General features: G+C 38.4%; 2 protein-coding genes and 1 long non-coding RNA gene across 7 annotated transcripts in view; 2 read left to right on the forward strand and 1 right to left on the reverse strand.

Annotated features, from left to right (window-relative positions):
* The window catches only part of Foxj3 (forkhead box J3), a 91,683-nt gene extending 67,872 nt beyond the window's left edge, over nucleotides 1-23,811 (reverse strand). For 2 of the 5 annotated variants that reach the window (XM_048351027.1, XM_048351031.1), the window contains exon 1: nucleotides 5,405-5,465. In XM_048351027.1, the coding sequence (XP_048206984.1) occupies nucleotides 5,405-5,448 (44 nt within the window). In that variant the 5' untranslated portion in view covers nucleotides 5,449-5,465. Of the gene's footprint in view, nucleotides 1-5,404; nucleotides 5,466-22,320; nucleotides 22,742-23,074; nucleotides 23,239-23,624 lie in introns of those variants that run through there. The other 3 variants (XM_048351030.1, XM_048351028.1, XM_048351029.1) reach the window with 3 other exon arrangements.
* Nucleotides 2,386-10,586, forward strand: LOC125354999. Its single transcript, XR_007211581.1, has 3 exons — nucleotides 2,386-2,398; nucleotides 4,437-4,441; nucleotides 8,993-10,586. It is a non-coding gene; the product is annotated as an uncharacterized LOC125354999 (long non-coding RNA).
* A 1,082-nt stretch (nucleotides 23,812-24,893) lies between the features above and the next one.
* Nucleotides 24,894-26,475, forward strand: LOC125355661 (small ubiquitin-related modifier 1-like). The gene is made up of 2 exons (XM_048352106.1): nucleotides 24,894-25,232; nucleotides 26,333-26,475. Exons 1-2 carry the CDS (start codon nucleotides 24,899-24,901, stop codon nucleotides 26,473-26,475), a joined length of 477 nt encoding a protein of 158 aa, XP_048208063.1. The 5' UTR covers nucleotides 24,894-24,898.
* The last annotated feature ends 346 nt before the right edge of the window (nucleotides 26,476-26,821 follow it).

A 26,821-nucleotide genomic window follows, 5' to 3' on the forward strand; every position in this document is an offset into this window, starting at 1 on the left:
CTGAATTTAAAAATAGAAACGAGGGGCTGGGAATATGGCCTAGTAGCAAGAGTGCTTGCCTCATATACATGAAGCCCTGGGTTTGATTCCTCAGCACCACATATATAGAAAATGGCCAGAAGTGGCGCTGTGGTTCAAGTGGCAGAACGCTAGCCTTGAGCAAAAAGCCAGGGACAGTGCTCTAGCCCTGAGTTCAAGGCCCAGGACTGGCAAAACAACAACAACAACAAAAATAGAAACGAATTATCTAGAACCCTAAAGTCTAAGACAAGAAGACACACTGACAAATTAAAATGTGCTAGCTGGAGGACTTATTTTATACACACAAATGCACACAGATGAAGGGGGAGGTAGTTGGTATTATTAAACAGTATCATCAGATAAAGTGAGAATAGGATATATTGATATCCCAGTAAGAAAAGTGTATGATTGATCTTGGAAATATTTCACTGTTGGGGATATAAAATGGAGTATATAAAGTATAATACAGCTTTTCTTAATTAAATGTTCTAAGTAAAGACTTTAAAGTTTTATATCAGATTGATACATAAGCAGACGTATTCATGGCATATACTGTGTGTAGCTATATGTCAGAATGAAGAAATAAATTAGATTCAAAGAGAAGCAACAGAGTACACAACTTAGACTTCTAAATCTTCAACAGGCCAAGTTCTACTTCAGGAGACTCAGTTATGCATGGAGTCTTTTTTGCTTATACTAAATGAGTGCTGGTTTCCTTTATTTGAAAACCAAGCAAAGCTTGATTACAATAAATTTACTAAATTAAATAATGTAAATTTCTAATTTTCTATTTTTCAGTATTATTTAATGCTATGCACATTGTTAGTTGACTGAAGTTTTACATTTATAACGTGTGTGTGTGTGTGTGTGTGTGTGTGTGTGTGTGTGTGTGTGTTTTACTGGACTTTAAACTCCAGGCCTTGTAACTTGGTAAGCAGGAGCTCTAAGGCTGAGTGAGGAATGCCTCTAGTCCTTTTTAACCTATTTTTTTAGCTAGGTTCTTGATTTCTACCAAGGCAAACACAAGAACCACATCTACTTTTTATAGGTTTCCCATCATTGCTGAGATGACAGGCATGTGCCACACTGCCCAGCTTTTTTCCAGTAAGATAGCATTTTATAGATTTTTCTGCCTATGCTGGTCTGGAACTATATTCTCCCAATTTCAGGCTCCCGTGTAGCTTAAAATGTCAAGTATACACCCTGCTACTAGCTATGAACTAAGAAGGGATCTTTTTAACTTTTTCTACCTGGCTGACATCAAGCTACAATCTTCTCAGTCTCAGCATCCCAAGAAGCTAAGATTCCACCATAATTGCCCAGTTTAGTGTTGTTTTTTGTTCTGTATTACTTCTGATGTGGGCTTTTCTATCATTTCTCCCCATATTGCTCCTTTATACATGTTTAAATATCTTATCACCAATTAAATGGACTATTTGTCTGACAGTTCCAACCTCCCTCCCACTCCCCTCCTTTTCAGCAGTACTGACTGGGGTCTGTGTGCTTGCCACGCAACTGCTCTGCTAACTGAACTGCACTTCAGCCCTTTGTGTTTAAGTTATTTTTCAGATAGTTTCTCATTTCTGCCGAGTCCCATCTCTACCTTCCAAGGTGCTGGGGTTACAGGCAAGAGCCACCATGCCTGGTCACAACTATCATTTAAAAAAAAAAAAGTCTCGGGGCTGGGGATATAGCCTAGTGGCAAGAGCGCTTGCCTCGTATACATGAAGCCCTGGGTTCGATTCCCCAGCACCACATATACAGAAAATGGCCAGAAGTGGCGCTGTGGCTCAAGTGGCAGAGTGCTAGCCTTGAGCAAAAAACAAGCCAGGGACAGTGCTCAGGCCCTGAGTCCAAGGCCCAGGACTGGCAAAAAAAAAAAAAAAAAAAAAGTCTCAAGATATAATGGATATTGATAACTGAGAAGCATAGAGTTTAATGGCTAAGAGTACAACCACAAAGAAGGTAGAATATGTCAAGATAAGTTATTTGTAACTATGAAAACAAACATAAGCCAGAGCTCCACTTCTGATTTTTTTGAAGGGGGATAGTTTATTGAAGATAAGAGTCTCATAGACTTTCCTGCCTAGGCTGGCTTCAAACCATAATACTCAGATCTCAGCCTCCTGAGCAACTAGAATTGAAGGCATGAGCCATAGTCACCCCAGGTCACAGGCCATTTTGTTTAAAGTATGTGGGCTCAAGTGGCAGAACACTTGTATACCAAGCAGAAGGCTCTGAGTTCAAACCCCTGAACCACAAAAAGAAAACAAGAAAAGATTCTCCAAGAGCATGGGCATGGGATTAAAGACCCACATATGACCCCTTCTGTGTCCCCAATTAGTTCTGTGTCCTTGAGTTGCTTAATTTTACTTGAGTTTGCATTCCCTTACTTTCTTCACTTACATATTATATTGTCCACTCTGACTCAAATATATACTTTACAAATTCCCACCTGCCTACACATTCTTATTCCCAGAAGTGTGTCCTGTTTTCCATCTAAACACATGGATAGTATATATGAGAGAAAAGCAAAAAAATGTTTATTAGTAGATTTGAGTTACTTACTGTAAGAGCTCTGGCTCTATTCCTATCTGGATGGTATAGCAATTCTAATTTGAGGAAGATTCAATGGGAAAGTAGACTAAAATTTATTGTGGTTTTAAATCCTTTCCTCAAAAAAAAGAAGAAAATTATTTTCTTCCCTTCCTTATCTCAAATCAGTACTGGCTTCCATTTAGAAAACCAATGACAGACAATATTCTCTACATGTAAACAAACATATGTAAGAATGGAAATTCTGTGCTTCTAAGATAAGCCATACAAAATATTACAGAAATGAAAAACATACATGTGGATACTAAATATTATGACTCTGATGCTATTAGACTGCTCAGTTTATGAACAGATTTATAGATACAGCCACCAAAAATTCTAACTCTTGAATATTACACAGGAATTATAGCAATGAGTATCTTTTTTATCACCCATTCCAGTTCTATGATTTTATCAATAACAACAAAAAAATGTTATCTAGCAAAAAAAAAGCATGTATTATTCAACCCAATGTCATAATATTGACATAATTTAAACATACTCATAGAAAAGGATTTAAAATTTCAGTCAGTACCCTTACTATATGATTTCATTACCATATCCCACAACTAAAACATCTTTAATAAAATCTGGTTACTAGAAGATTAAAGTCTACAAAATATTTTGGTATAACCAAATCAAATTAAATCAAATTTTAAACATAATGAAAATAAAGTAAAATGGCTCCTCTCATTATACTAAGCAGAAATCACCTTTAAGTCAAAGGTGAAACGAAGAAGTTATAACTGTTTTGTTTTTAAGTTCCTCTCAGAGCTATACATGTGTCCTTTTTTTATAGGAAAGTAAAAAAGCCAAGTTATTCTTCAACTCCATTATAGGATCAAAAATCCATTCATGTAAAGAGATCCCGTAAGGGCATAGTTTTTCTACTTTAGAAGTTTTTCTACTGCAGAAGAAATTTTCACCTGCTGAGAACTGAAGTACATAAAAACTAAAAAGACAACTTCATTGTTCACTTTTCTCTTGTGGCATTCCATAAAACCAGAATCAAGACTAAGGACTCTTTGACATCACATTCTTGGCTCTAGCAATTTGCTCAAAGCATGAGTGTGCACACACACATATACACACACCCTTCCCCCCACAGCAGTACAATTCCAACTTTCTCCATCATTCACTCTGATCCACTCTGATCCATCAACAACCTTAATAGTCCTCTAACTACGGTAGTCTCTTGCTTTGGCACTTTCTGGGTTCCCTCTGTCTATAATGCTCATCTCCACATTATATCACTTCTTCAGCTCTTCATTCAAATATCACCTTTTCGGTGAGGTTTTCCATGGCTATCCTGTTTAAAATAATATATACACCTCTATTTGCTATCCAATTTTTAATTTCTTCTTAGCACTATCAGTATTACTAACAAGCAGTTCTACTAATTTTGTTAGGTGTCCCTCAATCATAATGTATACCCCATGATTATAGAATTTTTACCTGTTACATTAGAACAGAACCTGACAACATATTTTTGTTTTGTTTTACCAGTTCTGGGCCTTGAACTCAGGGACTGAGTACTGTCCCTGGCTTCTTTTTGCTCAAGGCTAGCACTCTACCACTTGAGCCACAGCGCCACTTCTGGCTGTTTTCTATATGTCTGGTGCTGAGGAATCGAACCCAGGGCTTCATGTATATAAAGCAAGCACTCTTGCCACTAGGCCATATTCCCAGCCCCCCTGACAACATATTAAGTGTTCAATTTGCTAAACAAATAAATGATACAGCTGATTGCCAATACCATATGCACCTAGAAGGTGCTGCCATCAACACTTTCTATTCTAGTCTGAAAGATTTCACTTAAGTTCAGGTAAATTTTCAAACTGCTCTGGAAGCCTCAACAGTCCTTCAAAGGCCATTCATTATAAAGAGAAATAGGAAGTCTAAGAAAGAAGAAAAATTCCATATTTATCTGTTTTATCCATTTGATTTCATGTAAAATTTTATTTCTAGAAAGGATTTGGTTATTTCAAAAGTCTGAGTGTAGTAATTCTTACTTTTACATTTTGCTTTTTTATTATAAGTAATCTAGCTATTGTGTTTACACGTAATTCTTGAGGAACAAGGTAAAATTAGTTACTTTAGTGTTAATATTATTAATAATATGCTTCAGAATCAACCAATATCTACTCTTTTCTAATTAGAAGTGATAGAGCTCAGATTAGCTCTTTAGGAAAAGAAACTGTAAAATTATGTTATTTCATATGTAAGATTATCACACTACTGAATTTATTTAGCTCAATAAATGGAGATTAAGAGCAAAATTATCTTCCTACTACACCTGATTACTTCACAAAACCAATTCCAATATATTTTTCAAAGAAGGATAACTTATACTTTATGGAGGGCGAGGCATAAGATTGACACTTATTCTATAGCAAAACTACTTTTAACTTCATAAACAGTACTTTATTCTGAGCCTTGTCATGAAATTCACTATAGAATACCTTAACTACTCCAACATTTATTATTAACTTAGTTATTGAGGGATCATTATTATTTTCCACATATATTTACAATATATTCTCATCAATATCATCCCCTCTATCACTTCCTTGCCTTCCCCCACTTTACAAAACAACAGGTTTCCCTGTTATATTTTCATAGCTACACTCTATTTCAACGATATTCAACCTCTTTCATTATCCTTATTAGCCCAATCCACTCCTCTTAGTAACCCCCACTCCCTGTCTATTTCTCGTTCTTCATAACCAGCATGACACTTTCAATATTAGGTGGTTCAATTTTTTTTAAAGAAAAAAAGGTCACTAACCTTAATGAAGTTACAGATGGACAAGCTTGTCCATACAAACCCATCTGGCCACAAAGAGAACCTAGAAAGTAAAGAAGAATTAATAATTAAGACATTGTGAGGTAAATTAAACTATAAATTACAATATAGTTTTTATTAAAATACTTCTTTAAACACTCTTTAGTACTTATAGTATTCTTCTCCAAAAAGATAACTTGGAAGGTGGGTAGAACTAACTTAACAAAAGACCTGAACATCCAGAATCTAGTCTCAATTTCTTCTCTCTCCAACAAAGATCCTAGAAGGCTGTAATATGGGTTTACTTGCTCTGCTAACACAAACATTCTCTAGAGTAGGCTGCCTCATGGGTAGGTGGGAACAAGGGGCTATTGACAGTCAACTTATTTGGCACTTAAAGTCATATTCTACAATACTAGTTTTATCAAAAGCAAAGGGGGCGTTGGCGTACCCCTGTGGTCACTGCATATGATTTTGGTACATTGAATATTGTATATATGCTTATCTGAACTAGGGAAGGGAAAGAAAAATGAGGGAGGGTGTAACAAATAAGACAAGAAATGTACTCACTACCTTATGATGTAACTGTACTACTCCCTCTGTACATCACGTTGTCAATAAAATTTATTTTTTTTTAAAAAAAAGCAAAGTGGGAATGAGAATATAGCTCAATAGTTAAGAATCAGGAGTAAGGGCCATACATCAGTAGTTCATGCCTGTAATACCAGCTACTCAAGAGACTGAGATCTGAGATTGTGGTTCAAAGCCAGCCTGTACAGTAAAATCTGAGACTTATATCCAATTGTTAACTAGAAAAAGAGAAATAGTGCTGTGGCTCAAAGTCATAGAGGACTAGCCTTGAGTACATGTGCCCAAGGCCATTGCCCAGACCTTGAGTTCAAGCCCCAGGATCAGCACAAAAAATTAAAATCAGGAGTAAATAGAAAGTAAATCTAGCTACAAATTGTATAAAGTAAAAGTGGAGAAAATACAATTGAGTTATGTAATCTGGGCAGAGAGGCATAGATTAAGAACAATCAAGAACAGAAATACTTTATAACTTTCATTCTATCCCCATTGCCTTATTTTACCACTTGAAACAATTTTTAATTACTGCTTGATTCTCCTCCAGAAGAAAAAGAAATTTCAATTGGGCACCAGTGGCTCACACCTGTAATCCTAGCTACTCAGGAAGCTCAGATTTGAGGACTGCAGTTCAAAGCCACCTGGGGCAGTAAAGTCCCTAAGAATCTTTCCTTTTTTTTTTTTTTTTTTTTTGCCAGTGCTGGGGCTTGGGATTCAGGGCCTGAGCACTGTCCCTGGCTTTTTGCTCAAGGCTAGCACTCTACCATTTGAGTAACTGTGCCCTTCCTGGCTTTTTCTATATATGTGGTGCTAAGGAAATGAACCCAGGGCTTCATGTATATGAGGCAAGCATTCTACCACTAGGCCATATTCCCAGCCCCCATGTGAATCTTATCTCAAATTAATCACCAGAAAACTGGAAGTAGCACTGTGGCTCAAAGTGGGAGAGCACTAGCCTTGAGTGAAAAGGCTCAGGTAGAGCTCCCAGGCCGAGTTCAAACCCCTGTAACTGACAAAAAAAAAAAAAAAGAAAGAAAAAGGAAGGAAGGAAAAAAGGAAGGAATTTCTCCCTGGTGTATTGATATATCCCCAAAACTTGACTATAGTTAGCAGTCATATTTTTTCAACAAATGAATAGAAATGGGGCTCTTTCAGAGTTAGAAAAAGAAACCTTAGGGATTTCTGAAAACACCAGATCTTTACTTAATACATTCTGTATCCATTCAACTCTCTCTTCCTCCAAGTAATTTAAGACCAATCTGCAAAAAAAGAACAAGCTAGATATCTAAAATATATAAAGGACTTCAACAGCTATAGCTACAAAGGAGAAACATGACTATTTAAGGAATATTACTCACTATAGAAATGCAAATCAAAACCACAATGAGCTACTACTACTTTATACCTAGAAGAATGGGAGTAATCAAAAAGATAATAACAAATTGCCACATTCATGCCACTGATGAAAATGTAGACTAGAACAGCCTCTTTGGAAAAGTTTAGCCCTTTATCAAAAAGTTAAAGACAAAATTACATTATGGACCACCAATTCTACTACTAGGATAAAATACCCCCCAAATGAAAATATGAATAAACAGGGAAAGCTAGACAGAAATGTTCATTCAAACATTACATCTAACAGCCAAAAAGTAGAAACAATCCAAATAACCAACTGATGAATGGATAGTAAAATGTATTATTTCCATGCAAGTGCATGTTTTGAAATTTTTTTTAAATGGCACGTGTTACAACATGCACAACCCTTGAGAACATTATGCTAGGTAAAATAAACCAGTCACAAAAGGCTACACATTATATGATTTCATGTATTTCAAATGACCACAATAAGTAAATTCTTATCAGTAGAAACTGTAGATGAGATAGCTGGGTTAAATCAGACTAGTACTTTCTTAGGCTATCAGGGATGGGGATTAAAAGAATAGGGATTGACTATTAGTAAAGAGTTTCCTTTAAAGAGGGGAGGAAAATGTTCTAAAGTTAGATTATAGAGATGACTGCACTACCTTATGAATACACTAAGAAATAATGAATTTCATATTCTTAAACAGGCAAACTGAACAGTACATGAACTATATCTTAGCAGAGCTGTTAGAGGAGAAAAGAATTCAAAATATCACACACAAATGTACTTTTCTGGGCTGGGGATATGGCCTAGTGGCTAGAGTGCCTGCCTCGTATTCATGAGGCCCTGGGTTCAATTCCCCAGCACCACATATACAGAAAACGGCCAGAAGTGGCGCTGCGGCTCAAGTGGCAGAGTGCTATCCTTGAGCAAAAAGAAGCCAGGGACAGTGCTCAGGCCCTGAGTCCAAGCCCCAGGACTGGCCAAAAAAAAAAAAAAAAGAAATTTAAAAAAAATGTACTTTTCTGTTAAGTTCCTGCTTCTTCCTTCTGCAGTGCCACAAATCCACTTCCAAACGCCAAAGTTAGAACAGGAAGTGGAGAGTAAAAATAATGACTTCACCAGAAAGCTATTCTACTAATGGCAATTATTTTCAAATCAGTAACTCCTGGAGCCCATTCAGCAGAAATGATTTTCTAGTGATCTCCACTATTTCTAAAGCATACTGTTTACCCCTAGTGGTGATAAAAGATGCAACTTAAAAGATGCTTTAGCTGGGCCCTATAAATTAGCTAAGTCTCCCAACTTTGCATCTGTGTCTTTTGATCTGAGCTACTCTATGCTTTAGTCTCCCTTTGCAATCACTTGTTTGCAGAAGAAAAGAGAAGATTCAGTGATAACCATCTTGTGTGGAAAGCAAACTGCCCTAAAACAGGCAAAGTCTTATTACCTTAAAACAAAACAGCCAGAAATTCAAGAGACCACCTTGTTCCTGTTCTGTTCCAGGAATAAAGTGGTAATGTCTCTGGAATTCCTCCTGGCACAAAGGGTAAGCTAATGGTCAACAAAGCCATACCTGTGACTTGCAACTGTTTAACTATACATACCTTTCTTGCACACATACCCTCCACCCTCCCCTTGAGCCCCTAATTCTCCCTATTTAACTTGAAGCCATCTATACCTCTGAAGATGTACTGAAGTGCTGTCTTCTCATGGCTACCATGTAACAAATCTCCTTTTCCCGCCCTTTATCATGCCTCTTTATTTGGTATATGAGGGCAATTGACTAGACCTAATCTGAAAGTCCTGGACTTTGTGTGTGGGGCCTGAAAAAGTTTCAGAGATGCATTATGGCCCAGAAAAAAAAGATTCAGACATCTAAAAAGATCATACAAGAAACCACTCCACTATTACCGGCAAAGAAGACCAGGAAAAGACAAACAGAAGACGGGAAAGAAGCAGTTAGCCAACAATTCATTTCTACTCTTAACACTAAGAGAAGAGAGAGGAAGACTCAACTAACTCCTTTCTCTCTCTAGTTTAGAACTAGTCTCAATACAACAGGTGATACACGTGGGGGAGGAGAACTTCCTGGCCAAACATCACAGAACTGCAACTTCTTCCAAACTCTGAAATTTATGTAAACAGATCATAGGCCACTATCTTCAAACTAAATCAAACACAAGATTTTATTTCTGGGTCTGTCATGAACTTGCTGGATAATTCTGAAACTTCAGTCTCTCTACTTTGCTCAATAACTAAACCACAATATGCATACCTAAAATTAAATCATGAGGTCTAATAAAAATCTATTTTCCAACTTATAGATTTTTGTGGAAAATCTGACATAAGTATATGAAAATAAATCATACTGTATAAGTCACATTTAAGAAATGTGCATTAAATATTAAAAATGCACCACATAAGATTATCCAACTCAAAAACGTTGAATTCTTCCATAAAGGTATTCACTAGACAAAAATATATATAATATCAGCTTTCAAAGGGCGAAAGGAGTTTGAGGCTTTGAATCTGAGCTCAGTTATATTTAGAAAACCAAGATGACACTTCATTGGATCTTGTATCTTTATCTTGGACATTTGATTCATATGCTTTGCCTGTACAATTCAAATCAAGAGATCTATACTAAACCTGGAAAATAAACTGAACCTATCAGAATTTACTGGATGTTAGAAGGATAACATGCCATAACATGCCTATCCAGGGGGAAAAAATCAGAAGCTACTAGAGTTAATAAAAAGCTATCAGCACCTCCAAGTCAAATCTAAAAGCCACTGTTGACTTCATAAAGATTTCTACCTCATTCCTAGAAATCCCAATTTAGGAACCTAGGACTAAACTCAGGAAATCTAGTAACCAAAAGCTATCATACATAGTTCTGTTACACAAGTTAGTTCAGAAAATATTGGTCTAGGATAAGACTACAGAAAGAATTTATGCCATTATATCATATTTAAATGCAACCAAAAATTAGTAGATTGCCAGTAGTGATAGGGAACTGGTAACATTCAAATCATCTGCATCCTTGATTCAGATCACCAAGTAGATGATTTTTTAAGGAGTAAGAAGAAACCTAGATCTGGATTATTACCTTTTAAAAGCAGAAGCTCTTGAAGACTCAAGGAGGGTAGTAAGAACATGTCTACTGGGCTAGGAATGTGGCTTAGCGATATCGAGTGCTTGCCTAGCATGTATGAAGCCCTGGGTTTGATTCCTCAGCACCAAATAAACAGAAAAAGCCAGAAGTGGTGCTGTGGCTCAAGAGGTAGAGTGCTAGCCTTGAGCAAAAAGAAGCCAGGGACAGTGCTCAGACACTGAGTCCCAAGACCAAAAAAAAAAAAAAGAACATGTCTGTTTTATCAAGCATGACTCTGAAAATGTACTTATTAAGTTTCCAGTATCACATAGAAGACATGATTCCTGCTCACATGATGCTTTTAATTTTGTTGGAAAAAAAATGCTACAGGACAATACAAACCTGACCTTAGTTCCACTTGAAAAGGACAATAATAAGAGCTAGTGGAAGCATTAAGTGAAAGGCCAACAATAATTTGCATCATTCAAGACAAAATTTAATTGTAGAGTCTGATCAGGACATGGCTAAAGGTGATGTAGTAAGAGGATTCCACTGGCAGCACATTCTAGGGAAAAATTGGGAGGCTAATATAATCAATCCCTTTGGAGAGAAAACTACCCATTTTGCATTTTTTTCAGTATGCACGTTTCTACCACCAGAACACTGGTTCCTGTATTGGTCCTGGTGGACCCATACATGTCAACTCAACTTTTACATCTCTCACAATGTCTAGCATACAGAATATTCTGAAATGTGTGCAGAGCTGATATAAAGGGGAAAAAATCTGATTCACATTTCAAAAGGAACAGCAACAGAATTTGGTTCAGATGAGAGACATAGGGGCCAAAGGAGATAAGAGAGTCAAATTATGCCAAAAAGGGAAGAGGGGAGCTGTGTTTAGGGCAAAAGAGATTTGAGAAACTAAAAAAATGTACAGACTCTGTCTGGATCTTGATTCAATTAAAAGCCAATTGTAAGCAAGCATTTTTAGACAATCAGAAATTTGTGTATGAACTGGATATCAGATGACAAAGAAATATTGTCAGTTTTAGCTATGTCAGAAAAGTTTTTATTTTTTAGAGAGGCATACTGATGTACAGGTATAAAAAGTGTCTACATTTTTAAAGCACTTTAGCATTTGAAAAGGGAAAAATGTTTAAGGCATATGTGGACAATATATTTATTGTTGAACTTTAATGATAAAAAGTCATTACATTTTATTTACTTTTAAGTATACTCAACAAGGCAGTTGGACTATAACCTTTGAGTGTCATTTGCTCAACTCTCGCACTGTACAATTAATTCTTTTTCTTTTCCTTCTTAAATTTCAGGAAGCTAAGAATGACAGTACTTCTCAGAAAACAGTCTATGCCCTCAGAAGAAAATGGGCATTCATATGTCAGCTCTACTAATAGGAAATCTCTGAATCTACTCAAAGAACTTTTTGTAAATTAATATTAAGAACTGAATATGAGCCAAGGTAGTGACTCAGCTGCTAAAAAGAAACAAAATAAAATCTTAGGATTCATTAGAAAAATAGTATTCAGATCAAGGAACGTCAAGAGTACCATGGACTCTTCATTGGTAGTTAACACTAGACTACTGCTGTGTTTTTGAAGCAGGACATGCTAAGAACACAAGCTAGAATGTTTGCAGGAAGGGATACACACGACTGAAGAGTGCAGAAATCAAATGTTAAATGTAGAATGATTGAAGCAATTTGGTGTGTTTAGCTTGAAGAAAACATTTTCCAGGCTTCCATCTCACTTCTACCATGTATCATTTTCCAGGGGATTTCAAGAGTTGTTAGTGGGCAATCAAAAAAGTGAGATAAATACTTTGTATTTCACTACTTGATGTCAAAGAGTTAAAACATCTTAAACCCTATAAATATCTAAGAAAAGGATTTTCAGAATTTTCCCAGATTTTATAATTCATTGACTCATTCACAAACACTTACTGCATCTAATTATTTGACAAACATTCCTACAGATCCTGAGGATGCAACAATGAACATTTTTAATATCCCAGTTTAGGAATCAACAAACCAGTCACTATTCTAGGCTGCATTATGCCTCATCTCTTAAGTCTTTGATTATGCTCTAAACCTAACAAGCCTCATTTCTAATCTTAATTCAAATACTATATCCTCCATGAAGCTTTCTTGATCAATTATAAACAAAAAATACACACTCATTTCTCAGCAAAACCTGTGACTCTCTACCTCCATTCATTCCTCGTGAACAGACCATGCCTCTTAATAACCTTTAGACCTCAATGTGTAGAACAATGTCTTGTATACACAAGAATTCAAAAAATGCAAAAAGAATAATCACTGTTAAATACTTGACAAGTTATCTGTGAAAGAAGGCAGACTAGCTCTGAACTACTATATTTCTCATTAGACTAAACAAGCTATTTGTAGCAACTCTGAAATCCTATAAGATAAAACATGAAATGCCCTTTCATTTACTAACATAATGAATATACAGCAATGCCTACAATGGCTAAGCACAGCTACACACTGCAAAACATTTCTCAAATACCTGTGGTTTATATTATCCAGTGACATCATAGCCATCTTAGTTTGTGCAAGCAGTCTGATATTCCACCAAGATGAAATCAACATATTTCTCAAAATGTGCCCCCTTTATTAAGCAAAGCAAGATGGGGGAGGGGGCCCTCTCTCCATCTTGGAAAACAGTCAATATAAAGTTTCTTTGTTTGTTTCATTTTGCTTTTGAAATAGGGTCTTATTACATAGCTCAGGCTGGCCTGGGATTAGACAGCCTCTTCTTCCACCAACCAGGTAAGGATTCTTAATGATTCTTCTAAAACAAACCTGATACAAATTACGTATAATGGCACATGACTATAAGCTCAGAACACAGGAGGCTATCAAGAGGACTAAGTTCCACAACAACCATGAATACTCAGTGAGACCCTATCTTTAAAAAAAAGAAATGCTTCTTAAATGAAGGCATTCTTTATCAGGGTGGAGAACCTTTTTACTGCCAAAGCCCATTTAGATATTTATAACATTTGAGGGCCTGGATTTATTGAATTTTGCTTTGACAAAAGTTCCCAGACTTATTAAATTTTGAGTCCCACCTGCAGGTGCCTTGTCAGACCCAAACCAAATGAGTTCATGAGCCTTATGCCCCAGGGGCCAGACATTCCTCACTCATGCTTAGATCAATGATTCCCAATATTTTACAATCAAAAAACTAACCATGAAACCATAAGCTGCTCTTAAAACCATCCATCCACACCCCTAAATGCATTACATTCTTCAAACAAGCAAGCTAATCATTCCGATTAAAAAATCGTAAATAAAAGTCATAGGGTAACTCCATATGGCTACCCCCAAAGGTATCTCTGTGACATCTCCTCATACTACTGTAACCCCTGTTTATCAACTTGACAATAACATTAAGAAAAAAAAAAAAAAGCAGTAGTCTTAGCTGTCAGGGATCGGCCTCTTATTTGTGACCCCAATATTTTAGTACAATGCTCTGAACAAAGAGCAAATAAATGAGCAAAATAAGTGAGAAAAATGAATGAATCCAGCACTCCTGAATTTAAAACAATGCCTTAAAAAAAGCACAATTTAGTTGTTATTAGAATCCTGCTAGAGAATGGAAGCTGATAAGTTGATCCTTAAGTCTAGTTTTCATTATAAACTAGAATGACATTAAGGTTATTTGTTCGCAATTAATTACTGTAAGGAAATCTAAGGTCTTGTTTGCTCCTGAAGGACTAAAATTAATTTTTTGAAATGAGAAAATTCTAATGCAAATCAACTTAAATTATTTAAAACATCCACAACTTGACCCATAAGGTTATAATCAAAAAATGTATAAAACTCATTTATCTACAAAACTGCTCAAAAAGCAAAACACTTTTGACAGTACCAAGTGACTGTTTAAATTGCTCATTAAAGGTCCTAAGATTCATTTTTCTAAACTGTCACTTTAAATTTCTTAAATGTTTTCTTTTCCTGACTATAAAAAAGGAATTATACTCACTTTAGAGACAGGTTCAAGGAATAAAACAAGTAGCCCATCATATGCTTTTCTTTCAGTCTTATTTCCTATTCAAGTAAATTTATTAATATACTGTCAATCTTCCTACCCATCAGGCAAAGACAATAGATTCTATACTGCAGCAATATCCCAGACACCTTCACTAGAACCACATTCCACATATAATTTCTCAATGTATAAGTTTGATTAACATATACTTCCATAAAATAAGACCAAACCTGCCACAAAGCAATTTTTAATTACATTCTGATTCCTTCCCATTCTTACCTAGACTGTCAGAGAATGTACATTCAAGTAAAAATGTATCCAATGAGGCTGGGAATATGGCCTAGTGGTAAAGTGCTTGCCTCGTATACATGAAGCCCTGGGTTCAATTCCTCAGCACCACATAAATGGAAAAAGCTGGAAGTGGTGCTGTGGCTCAAGTGGTAGAATGCTAGCTTTGAGCTAAAAGAAGCCAAGGACAGTGCTCAGGCCCTGAGTCCAAGCCCCAGGACTGGCAAAAAACAAAACAAAACAAAAATGTTTCTAATGACAAGAAATGGACCTAAATTTAATCAAAGTTGTCACCACTAGTCTTATTTATGACTCTTAAGTTTGATATTATCATAAGATGTATTCTGCTCTAAGTAGTCTGGGTCTTTCTGAGAGCTCTATAGCCTTTCGTTTTTCACCTCAGAAATCTAAAGTCTGTTCTTAATTAGAACTTTGTCAGTTTTCTACTTTAAAAAAATTAGAAAAATCTTGAAAATGTAGGTTCTAGTATCTGATCTACTACTGAACAATTGTGCACAAATAAGATGTCTTTGCTTGTACCTCATTTTCCACATTTGTCCAGAGTATTACTACTTGCCCTACCTGTACCAACACACCAGAGAAAGTACTTTTGAAACAGTATCCAAATGTAAGGTAAAAACATTTTATTTATTTATTTATTTATTTATTTTTTTGGCCAGTCCTGGGCCTTGGACTCAGGGCCTGAGCACTGTCCCTGGCTTCTTTTTGCTCAAGGCTAACACCCTGCCACTTGAGCCACAGCGCCACTTCTGGCCGTTTTCTGTATATGTGGTGCTGGGGAATCGAACCCAGGGCCTCATGTATAGGAGGCAAGCTCTTTTGCCACTAGGCCCAGCCCAGGTAAAAACATTTTAAAAACACATATCCTCTATAATAAAAAGCATGGTTTTCTATGCTACACAAAGGTAGCATTTCTAAGTGATTGATATCCAATATGTTGTGAGACAAAATTATCCATCTACTTCACTATTTACATGTCCACCCTGTGTACTGTATCAAAGATCCACAGGCATAACAACAGATGCCAAACATCATCTTCCTTCTACTCATTTACCTAGTGTATGTTAGTCTGCTCCTCCTTCACTTAGAAGGGCCAACCTTCTTGTGACTGCTGTGGCATAATTAACAGAAGTTCTACAGTCAAGCCACAGAAACACTTTAATGTTTTGTTGTTGTTATTTTTGGTACTGAGATTGACTCCCAGGCCTTGTGTTTGCTATGAAAGTGCTCTACAACTTGAGCTAAGTCCCTAGTCATTGTTTTTTGCTGGTCCAGGGGCTGGAACTTAGGGATTGCTCAAGGCTAGTGGTCTACCATGTGAACCACAGCTCTACTTCCAGCTTTTAGGGTCATTTATTGGATTTCCTTCCTCAACTGGCTTTGAACTGTGATCCTCAGATCTCAGCCTCCAGAGTAGCTAGGATTATAGATGTAAGCCATCAACACCCAGCCATTTATTTTGTTTTTGAGAAATCACCTAACCAGCTTTCAGCTGGCCTCAGCTTGTGATCATTCTGTCTCTGTGCCATCATATCCAGCTTTTAAAGTTATTTTTAATCATTTATCAAGCACTTAGCCAAAATCTAGGATCTCAACAATAACCTATTACTACCGTATTTCACCCTCTCTGCACACTCATCACTCTATAAGCAAAAAGATTGAAAGTGTTCTATTAGTTGAGTTCTAGCAGTCTTACCCCTAACCCATTTATCTCACAAATCTCACAGCAATTATTGTAAATTAGTCCTACTAGTGGTTTCAACATAAAGTCAAGTCTCTAGGAAAAAGTTGTTTCTAACTTTTGAGGTTTTAAACAAGATTACATTGGCATGGAACTCTTCCAAATAATCAGAAGAACAATCTGATTTCCTTGATTGCACAATCATTTGAGTAGGACTCTATCTAGCAGAATTCAACTAGAGCTTTTAGCTTAGTATTCCAGGTGAAAAGTTTAGCTTATAGTTGATAGAATGTCTCCTTCACACATAGGGTCACCACAGTACAGATGGCCAACTTTTCAATGCAATCCATGACATTCTCTATGATTTGAAGATAATAAAAAATAAGCCAACATAAGCAGTTGAGAGGATCCTAACAATTTTCTTAAGCTTATGTTCGAACTAACAATGGTTCTTACTGCACCCCCTAAGTCTGAGATGATCATAGACAACTTCAACCACTGGCAGTGGGGAATAAGTGTACTCTTAATGTAGGTCCAAAATCATTTTAGATTTACAGTAGGATTGTGTGTCTGTCTGTCTTAAGTACTGGGGTTTAAAGTCAGGGCCTTCTACCACTTGAGCCACATGTCCTGTTCTAGATTTACCGAAGAATCTTTATACCAACCAAAGTGGTCTAGAAACTAGGTTTATTAATGGTGTCAAAGTAAGAGTTCTTATTAAATAGTATCTTCATTATCCCATACTTCACATTCATATTTATCCAATATTTTATCTTCTTACAGTACTAAAGCTCAATACCATGAGTCATTTGTTTAATTGTTTTGTGCTTATCCTACAGAAGAGTATTAATTAGTTGAAAGACACATTTTCAGACTATCAGTCAATATGCATGTCAAAGAGAGTATCAGCCAAAGGTACCTAAGACAAAAGGTTACTTAAAATACGTAAAATGCCATTGTTATAAATATAATACAACATCTGGTTCCATGTAAAAAGCTATTTCCATATCACAACAGATGGCCCACAGTAATAATACTTTACTGATCTGGTTATAAAAAATTCTATTAAATCAAAAATCCTGTACAGCAGATGTCTTTCCCAATTTCAGTGTAAGTCAATCTCTTTAACCAAAACACTGTGCTTTGACTCTTATTTGTGCAGTAAAATCCAGTTATACCAATTCAGGTGGTCTACACTTTGTGGACTGTTATTATAAAATGCCACTGTGGTGTTTTCTGAGTTTTGGGGTAGGAAAATAATACCTCCCTCTAGGAATAAAAAGCTAAATGTTTGGAATGAAAAAGAAAACTTTACATTTAAAGAAAGGCTGAAGAGGTAACAGTAATCTCTAGCTTTCTCAGACTAAGCTTTCTGAATAGCACCAATGTGAAAAAGCCAAATGACAAACAAAGCCAACAGTGAGAGAGCAATGAAAATGTTATTATGAGATGAGAGGCTATTAGCAGGGACCCACAAAAAGTGGACTTATCTTTGTAAACTAGTGCTGCCTATATTTAAAAAGAAATAATAGAAACAATGTCATTTACTGCTTCTCCAAATTTATTCTAGTAAGTCCTTACTTGATATATTATCCCCTATTAATTAATAACCAATAAATAGAACAGGATAGTGATTAAGAAGTACAGAATAGGGGCTAGGAATATGGCCTAGTGGCAAAAGTGGCCTCGTATACCCTGGGTTCGATTCCCCAGCACCACATATATAGAAAACAGCCAGAAGTGGCGCTGTGGCTCAAGTGGCAGAGTGCTAGCCTTGAGCAAAAAGAAGCCAGGGACAGTGCTCAGGCCGAGTCCAAGGCCCAGTACTGGCCAAAAAAAAAAATTTTTTAAGTACAGAATTCAGCCACCCTACCTATTCAGGAGGTTGAGAACTGAGGATCAAAATTCAAAGCCAGCCCAGGCAGGAAAGTCTATGAGAATCTTATCTTCAATTAATCACCAAAAAGCCAAAAGTGGAGGTCTTGTCCAAGTGGCAGAGCAACAGCCTTGAGTGAAAAAAACGCCCTGAGTTCAAGTCCCAATATTGGTCCACACATGCATGCACTCACATGACACAAAGAACTACCAAGTTCTGAAAACAGAGAACAGAGGTTCAAATCTTGGCTCATTCCATTCCCAGAGATGTACCCTAGGGCAAATTACATAACCTCTCACTGCCCATTTCCTCATCTATAAAATAATGTGAATTTTTTTTTTAAATCTAGCTCTTAGGGATTGTTGTGAGGCTTATATAATAAATGTACTTAGAACATCTTTCTGTTAATAGAAGGCCTCAAAAATTGTAAGCTATTAACACTACTATATTATCATTATCAGATTAAACCCCATTAAAGCTCTGAAAAGGCAAACATGAAATGATTTGCCTAAAAAAAGCAAACAAGCGACAAAAGTCTATAAGTCTTTAAGTCCCAAAGATGAGTCATTAAAATTCACTGATTATTTTTATTACTGTCAAATTTATAAAAGGCAATTTAGTTATATTTATAGAATGGCTACAGTAATAACTGAAAGAATACAAATTTAAAAGGATACATTTTTGAAATTCTGTGATTCCTCAAGTAGACTTTCCAGTTCCTTTAAGGCTCCAGGAATTTTTGTGAGGATCTTTTAAGTTGCACTGAGTAGCAGAAATGGAATGGACATGAACTAAGACTTAGTTGTTCCACCACTGACTAAAGTGTACAATTCCAATCAAGTCATCTTTGAGTTCAAGTCAACTTGAACTTCAAATTGTTCATCTCAAAACATATTTTTTCTATATTACAGGGTTAATATGAGATCAAATGAGAAAATAGGAGAAAACATATGTAAACCAATAAGCACTATATGTTCAGAAACCATTTCTATATATCTTTATATTCTTAACTCCAAGTAGAGCACAGCAGAGGTTAAAATCTTGAAGGAAAGCCACAGGAGGGTTTTGGTATAGTGAAGACTAAGAGGAAGGGTCTAAATGAGGAGTGAGACATCCAAGTGTCCAACCACTAATGAATGGATAAAAACGTAGTATATCCACTCAGTGGAATATTTGGCAATAAAAATAAGTGAAATACTGACACACACTAAAACTTGTATGACCCTTGAAACACACAAAGTGAAAGAAGACAGAAATCGCTTTCTGATATAAAAGAGTAAGATCTCATTTGTGAAGAATCATCATATTTATACAGTTGATAAGTGCATAAGTGATTGCCCCAGACTGGAGGATGGCAGGAGGATGGGGAATTGCTGCTAATGGGTACAGTTTCTTTTTTAAATGACATTCTAAAAAGTATTGTGGTCATGGTTGCACAATTCTGTGGATATACTAAAAGCCATTAAAATGTATGTTTAAAATGGGTAATATTTATAGTATCTAGGTTTTTTTGTAATCAGAAAAAAGTTTAAGGAAGAAGTGTAAATGAATAAAATAACCATCGTTTTTTAAGGAAAAAAGATGTGTTATTTCAGTAGCTCCTACATAAACAAGAATGATCCTGGGAGAAACATTGGGAAAAAAATATTATAATTACCTCTCTGTACATCAGTTTAATAATAAAAATTTTAAAAAATATACTGTAATTACTAAAATACATCAAATAATATCTCACATATCCTGTGAAAAGAAAATCTAACATATGCTATCTTTCTTTTCAAAATTCTAAGATTATAAATTACCTCCTGGCCTAACTCAAATAGTCATCCATTGGAGCTATGTCTCTGAACTTCTAAACTGCATTTGACACTGCCAACAACTCTACCCTGTAGGTCTTTCTATGCTTGGCTTTGATAGCACTGATGTACTTCCTAGTTCATCTCACAATGTGTTATCTACTAGCTTATTTTGTAACTCAAAACTTCCAACCCTTAAAGCTATTTCCCTCTCAACATATATCTACTCTCAGGCTTTACAACACCCATCACTGTAAAACCTACACTTCTTCTGACTATTCATTATATTATGATAATAAAATACATTAGGTTGCTGGAAGTTCTTCTATGATTACAATATGATAAAGATTTAGTAAGTGAAATATATGTAAAATGCTAAGAACAAAGCCTGGCATACAATAAGTATTCAAAAACATTAGCTTCTCATAAGCACTATCTTAAGTTAGACCATCATCTTATTCCTAAGTGTCTCTACCTGCTCTACCAAAAAAAAAAAAAGCCTCTAACCTTGAAAAATCTTCATTACAACTTGATAGTCCTAAATTTACTACTTTAACCAATACAAGTGTTTTGACAGTCCAACTACTTGGTATCTTTTAGTAGCTTGCCACTTTTCTGCCTATGTACATGTCCCTTCAACCTCCTAGAATATAATTCTACACTTTGGAAAATCCTCTTTCCCACTTAAACTTTACCTTGGTTGCACTGATTTCCCAAATGGAAGTATGATATTGTTTGGTGAGTATGAATGATGTATATGCTGCTTCTCCAACAGAAGAAACAACTGTTCATCATTTAACACAAGCTGAAGCTTTAAAAATCCATATTTTATTCCTTGTATCTTCACAGTTTGGCGGCACATTACTTTGCAGAAGTACACAAATGCTGACTGATATACTAAAAAAATGCGTCTGAAAGTATCTGAACAACCTTCTCTATTTTCCACTGCCCCACCCATACCTAGCATACTGAAAGCTGACAGTCTGCATTTAAATATTTTTATGCATCATAAAAGGATATCAAATAACTGTATCTGATAAAAGGAAAAGGCAGTATCAAAAATACATTTGGAAAGAGTATACAATGTGAAAAACAAGGGAGAATGTTGACAATTTGGGCGTCTAAAGAGTGACTTCAAAACAGTATATTTTTATTTCATCCAAACTAATGAACTAAAAAGACCCAAAATAAACATGTCCTGGCCCCATCCAAAAAAAAACACCTGAGAAACTTCCCAGTATCTTCCAAAAACAAGATTCGCCAACTCCAACACAAAATAACAAAAAAGATAAACCCTCAGATAGAGTTCCTGCTTTCCACAAATATTCACCAAGTTCTAACAAGAATTAAAAGCTTGTTTCGTTGCTTTTGTACTCTGTTCCCTTCTTGAGAGAATAACCTGTGAAGGGCAAAGCACGGGAAGATGGAAACCTTAGCGTGGAAGAAACATTAAGTAAAAAAAAAAAACTACACAAAACGCATTTCAAAACCATTGGTAGCTCAAAAGATACTCTGATCTACTAGCTCATGCCAGTAAGCTACTCAGGAGTCTGAGATCTCAGAATCATGGTTCCAAGCCAGCCCTCCAGCCAAAAAATCCGTGAGACTCCAATTAACCATCAAAAAGCCGGAAGTGGAACTGTGGTACAAGTGATAAAACACTAGCCTTGAGCAAAAAAGCTCACAGACAGTGTCCAGGCCCTAAATTCAGGACAGACGCGCGCGTGCACGCACACAAACACACACACAGTCAACAAACAGTGAAACACCAGCCAATGTGAAAAGAAAGAGTTTTCTGAGAAGGAACTAGGTCGAATCATCCACCCAGGGAGCTATGGATAAACACTCCTATATAACACACTTCTTCACTAGAGAACAAAATAAAAGGAAAAAATAAAAGACAAATGTTAGAAAAAGACATAAAAGATTCCCCCCACCCCTAAGTGTTTCTATTCGTGCAGTAAATCCAGCTAGACTTGCACAGCACCAACACAAAATAGAAAAATCTATGCCAACACGTACACAAAAAAAGTACAGCAGAGAAATGAGTTAATGGGAGAAAAGATGTTAATGAAACTAAGCCCAGCCAGGAAATGTCCCTTTACTGGTCTCAAATTCAGAGTACAACTCTTGATTGTCCCATCTCACCTACAGTGGACCCCGACAAAACACACTGACCTTAACACCTTCCACGGCACCCGAACGAAATCACAGCGGGAAAACCATCCCGTTAACCTCCCTCTCCTCCAGCGGCAAAAATGGAGGGGAAGGGGGTTGGGGGGGGAGACGGGACACCCTACCACGTGGGCAGGATGCAACACACGGGACGGCAACACGTCCGATGGAACGACTGCCTTTGCCCTAATGCCAGCAAAGGACACTGTGACAAGATGGGCGGGAACGCGGGCACCTATTCTCGCCCCCGAAGGGCACCCGAGAGGGGCCAGGGGCTGTCTGCCTTTCGGAAGGAAAAGCGCCCCCAAGCTTGACGGGAAAAAGCCGCATCGCGCCGGGCTCCGGACCGACCCAGGCTAAAGCGCAGGTCACGGAGGGAAGGAGTTGGTCGCAGTCCACAGAGGCTGCGCCCCGGGGGATCCACGTCCGGCTTCCCCCGGGGCCCCGCCGGGGGGGGAGGGGCGGGAGCACGGAGCCACCGCTCCCCGGCTGAGGGGCAGCAGCAGCTGAGGAGAAGCGCCGCGGGGGAGGGAGGGACGGAGGGACCCGGCCCTCGCCGCTCGCCAGGCCCCGGCCGCAGCCCGGGCCCGGGCCCCCAGCCCCGCCAGCCGCCCACCGCGCGGCGCGCCCGCCCGCGCCCCCGAGAAGCGAGAGGGCGTCTCACGGAGGACAGCCCCAGCCTAGGTCCCGGGAGATGCCCCAGCCCCGCCTCCTCGCCCGCCGCCCCGGCCCGACCGCCCGGGTGGCGGGCGCTCACCTCAGGCTGCGCAGGCCGGGACGGCCCGGCCGAGCCCCCGGCCGCTGCGTGCGTCTCCGCCCCCCGGGAAAGGTCCCAACAGCGTCTGGCGCGAGCAGCCAAGGCCCCGAGCAGCGCCGAGAGCGGCAGCGGGAGCAGCCAACATCCGGGGCCGCGCACCCGGAACTACTTCCCGACCCGCTCTCCACACTTCCCCCCCCCACACTCCTACCCCGACTCCGTCCCGTCTCCCCCGCCTCCCGCGACGTCGCTGCGCCACCGGCCGGGCGTCGACGGCGTCACGGCCGCGTCGGCGTGCGCGGAATCCCTCCGCGGGGACAAGTAGTGCGCTGGAACTTGCGCGGCTGGATCCTAAAGAGTACCTGGTGGTTCTCAGCGTCTCCCAGTCAGTACCTGCATCTTTAGAGTGGCGTCCGAGGAATGAGGGCGGCGGGGGAGGCCCCGCACTTAAGGATGACAGGTCGGCTGCCTTGGCCCGAAGATTCCCGAAGCCCCGTACTTGGAAGAAAGCGGCCCTATGACCTTCCCTTACCCTCCCTCCCCGCCCCACTTTATCGCAGCTACCTGAGTGGCTCCAAGAAGCCGGACCCCTTTCTCTGACCTGGTACACCGCAGATTCCTCAGGCCCCAGCAAGGACGCCTGGAATCTTTCTCCACGCCGTTCAGAACTTCATGAGGTCCGGGTTCCAGGCCCATCTTTGCCAAGGGATTTATCCTGCCTAGTCATACTTTCCTTCTACGCTTGGAATCCTAAGGGCCTTTCTGACCTCAAGTTCGCCTTCGAGGTCATGGTGCTGCTGTGAACAGGTGTAGCATTTAGAACGCTAGTCGGGACACCTCGTGGACTTTGGAATTTGCTTCTACGTCAACCTTCACTGATTTATCCCTCTAAACTATTAGCACTGATAAGCTGCCCTGTCAGTTCAACACTTAGTTACATTGCAAGCTATTATTCGCTATTGGCTTCATTTGTGTTGTTAGTCACATAGACTCCTTTGCAGCACCAAGAACACTTCTGAATTGGCAGTGCTCAATATTTGAATATTAGAGTGCTTATTAGATGAATGCTAAGCCAATTGGATGAGTGGATAAGGAGGCCCAGTGTGAAATGGCGGTGGAAGCTATTTTTTTTTACTTCAAAGGGCATGAAGCATTCCATTTTTTCAAAAAATATTGAACACCTGCTGTTTGCTAAGAATTTCCAGGCACTGGACGCTCAAAGTACCCACATACTCCTTTTCAATGCAATACTTGAGTGAGATTCTGAAGATTCATTCTTCCTTCATCTAGCAAATACTTGCCAATCACTATTAAACTTGCCAGATAGTACCTTAGAAATTAAGATATATCATTGAACAGGAGTGGGAGAAGGGGAAGGATAACCTCTTTGAGCTTTCACTCTCGATTGGAAGAAAGGTTGTAAACATAGAAGAGAGTTCTGAGCCAGAAGCTGGCAACTATTGACTGTACCCTAGCTACTCAGTAGGCTGAGATCAGGATTGAGTTTGAAAGCCAGCCTAGGCAGAAAAGTCTCCAACATTCCCTCTCCAATTAACCAGCAAAAAATCATGTACTGAAGGTGTGGCTCAAGTGGTAAAACGTCAATCATAAGAGAAAAGTTCAGAAATAGCTAGAGGCTCAGTGTTTAAGCCCAACTCCACCTCCCACACACATGTAGTATGCTAAAAGATTTGAGAGAACTATAGGGAAAAAAGTAGGGCAGGGCTATCAAGAACACTGGAAGAGGCAATTTGAATATAAATAGACACCATTCATTAAGCAATTTTAATTAGGCAGTGACCTCTGAGTGAAACCACAGTCACCATGTCTGACCAGGAGGCAAAACCTTCAACCGAGGACTTGGGGGATAAGAAGGAGGGAGAATACATTAAACTCAAAGTCATTGGACAGGATAGCAGTGAGATTCACTTCAAAGTGAAAATGACAACACATCTCAAGAAACTCAAAGAATCATACTGTCAAAGACAGGGAGTTCCAATGAATTCACTCAGGATTCTCTTTGAAGGTCAGAGAATTGCTGTTAATCATACTCCAAAAGAACTGGAAATGGAGGAAGAAGATGTGATTGAAGTTTATCAGGAACAAACGGGGTCATTCAACAGTTTAGATATTCTTTTTATTTTCTTTTTCTTTTGCCTCAATCCTTTTTTATTTTTGTTTCTTTTTTTTTTTTTTTGCCAGTCCTGGGCCTTGAACTCAGGGCCTGAGCACTGTCCCTGTCTTCATTTTGCTCAAGGCTAGCACTCTGCCACTTGAGCTACAGCACCATTTCTGACCGTTTTCTGTATATGTGGTACTGGGGAATCGAACCCAGGGCTTCATATATAAGAGGCAAGCACTCTTGCCACTAGGCCATATTCCCAGCCCTCCTTTTTTATTTTTAAAAATAGTTCTTTTGTAATGTGGTGTTCAAAATGGAACTGAATACTGGCACTCCATCTCTTTAAAACATCTGTTAATTTGAATTCTAGTGCTCATTATTCATTATCATTTGTTTTCATTGTGCTGAGTTTTGGTGATCAAACCTCAGCCCCCTTCACATTGCCCTCTCATTTAAAAAAATGACGTATGTGCACAGAGAAGCCACTTTTCAGGACTGCAATTTTAGGTAAGATCGGCCAATGTGAGTGTTCACAAAGACTTTCCAATTGGCCCTGAAGTTCTAGCATGTGATTGCCTCACTCCTGGACTATGACTTTCAGTGGTAGATGGAAGTTTTTCATAGAACTGAACTGTAGGAAAATGACCTTTCCTTAACTTGAAGCTACTTTTTAAAGTCTGAGGGTTTGGGCCAAAAGAAGAGGAATATATCAGGATTGGAATCAAGCTGGCAGACGTGGTAAGAGTGATGCTTAACTCCAAAGATGGCTTCAAGATTAAAAAAAAAAAAATCTTGTCGGAAGAACCCAGAAAAGTTCTAATTTTCATTAGAAGTTAATAAAGTTGTTGGTGAAGAAGTGTATACAACAGAACACTGCTCCTTTTGATTTTATTTGTACTTTTTGGTCTGGGACATGGGTTTTAAATAGACACTGTCTATACCAGCCTCATTAAAATAAACAATATTTGTAAAAAAAAAAAGAAATTTTAATTAAATATTTGGAAAAGGTGAAGGGATGAGCCTTTCAGTTGTGGCAAAAAGGGTCCTGAAGTTATTGGAAACTGAGAAAGCCAGGAAAGTTGGAAGGTAAGAACAGAGTAGGGTCTTTGCCATTGAAAGGATTTTGATTATAACAGAACTTCTACAGGGTTTTGAACAGAGAAAACTCACTTTTGCTCTACTAAGAGTATATAAGAAGACAATGGAAGCCATAGGCTCTATTGTCCAGCTGCAGGATGATGGCTTAGATCAGAATGGTAGTAATGAGCAGGAAAAATAAAATACATGCTTTATGCTGCAAGAATTCAGTCCTAAGGCTGGGGATATGGCCTAGTGGCAAGAGTGCTTGCCTTGTATACATGAAGCCCTAGGTTCGATTCCCCAGCACCACATATATAGAAAAGGCCCAGAAGTGGTGCTGTGGCTCTAGTGGCAGAGTGCTAGCCTTGAGCAAAAGGAAGCCAGAGTCAGTGCTCAGGCCCTGAGTTCAAGGCCCAGGACTGGCCAAAAAATAATAATGATAATTCAGTCCTAGTGGGAAGCAAGTAGGTTAAAAAGTACAATACACTGTGATAAGGAAAATAGTATCCCAAAGAGAAGTCTACCATGTCAGCTTTCCTGAAAAA

Source organism: Perognathus longimembris, chromosome 7 (assembly GCF_023159225.1).
Source record: "Perognathus longimembris pacificus isolate PPM17 chromosome 7, ASM2315922v1, whole genome shotgun sequence".
NCBI classification, from domain to species: domain Eukaryota; kingdom Metazoa; phylum Chordata; class Mammalia; order Rodentia; family Heteromyidae; genus Perognathus; species Perognathus longimembris.

Excerpts from the sequence above, each read along its gene's own strand:
- LOC125355661 (XM_048352106.1), top strand. The coding sequence starts at position 24,899 with ATGTCTGACCAGGAGGCAAAACCTTCAACCGAGGACTTGGGGGATAAG. Across the intron at positions 25,233-26,332 it reads TATTTTCTTTTTCTTTTGCC|AACTTCTACAGGGTTTTGAA; the intron begins TCAATCCTTTTT and ends TGATTATAACAG.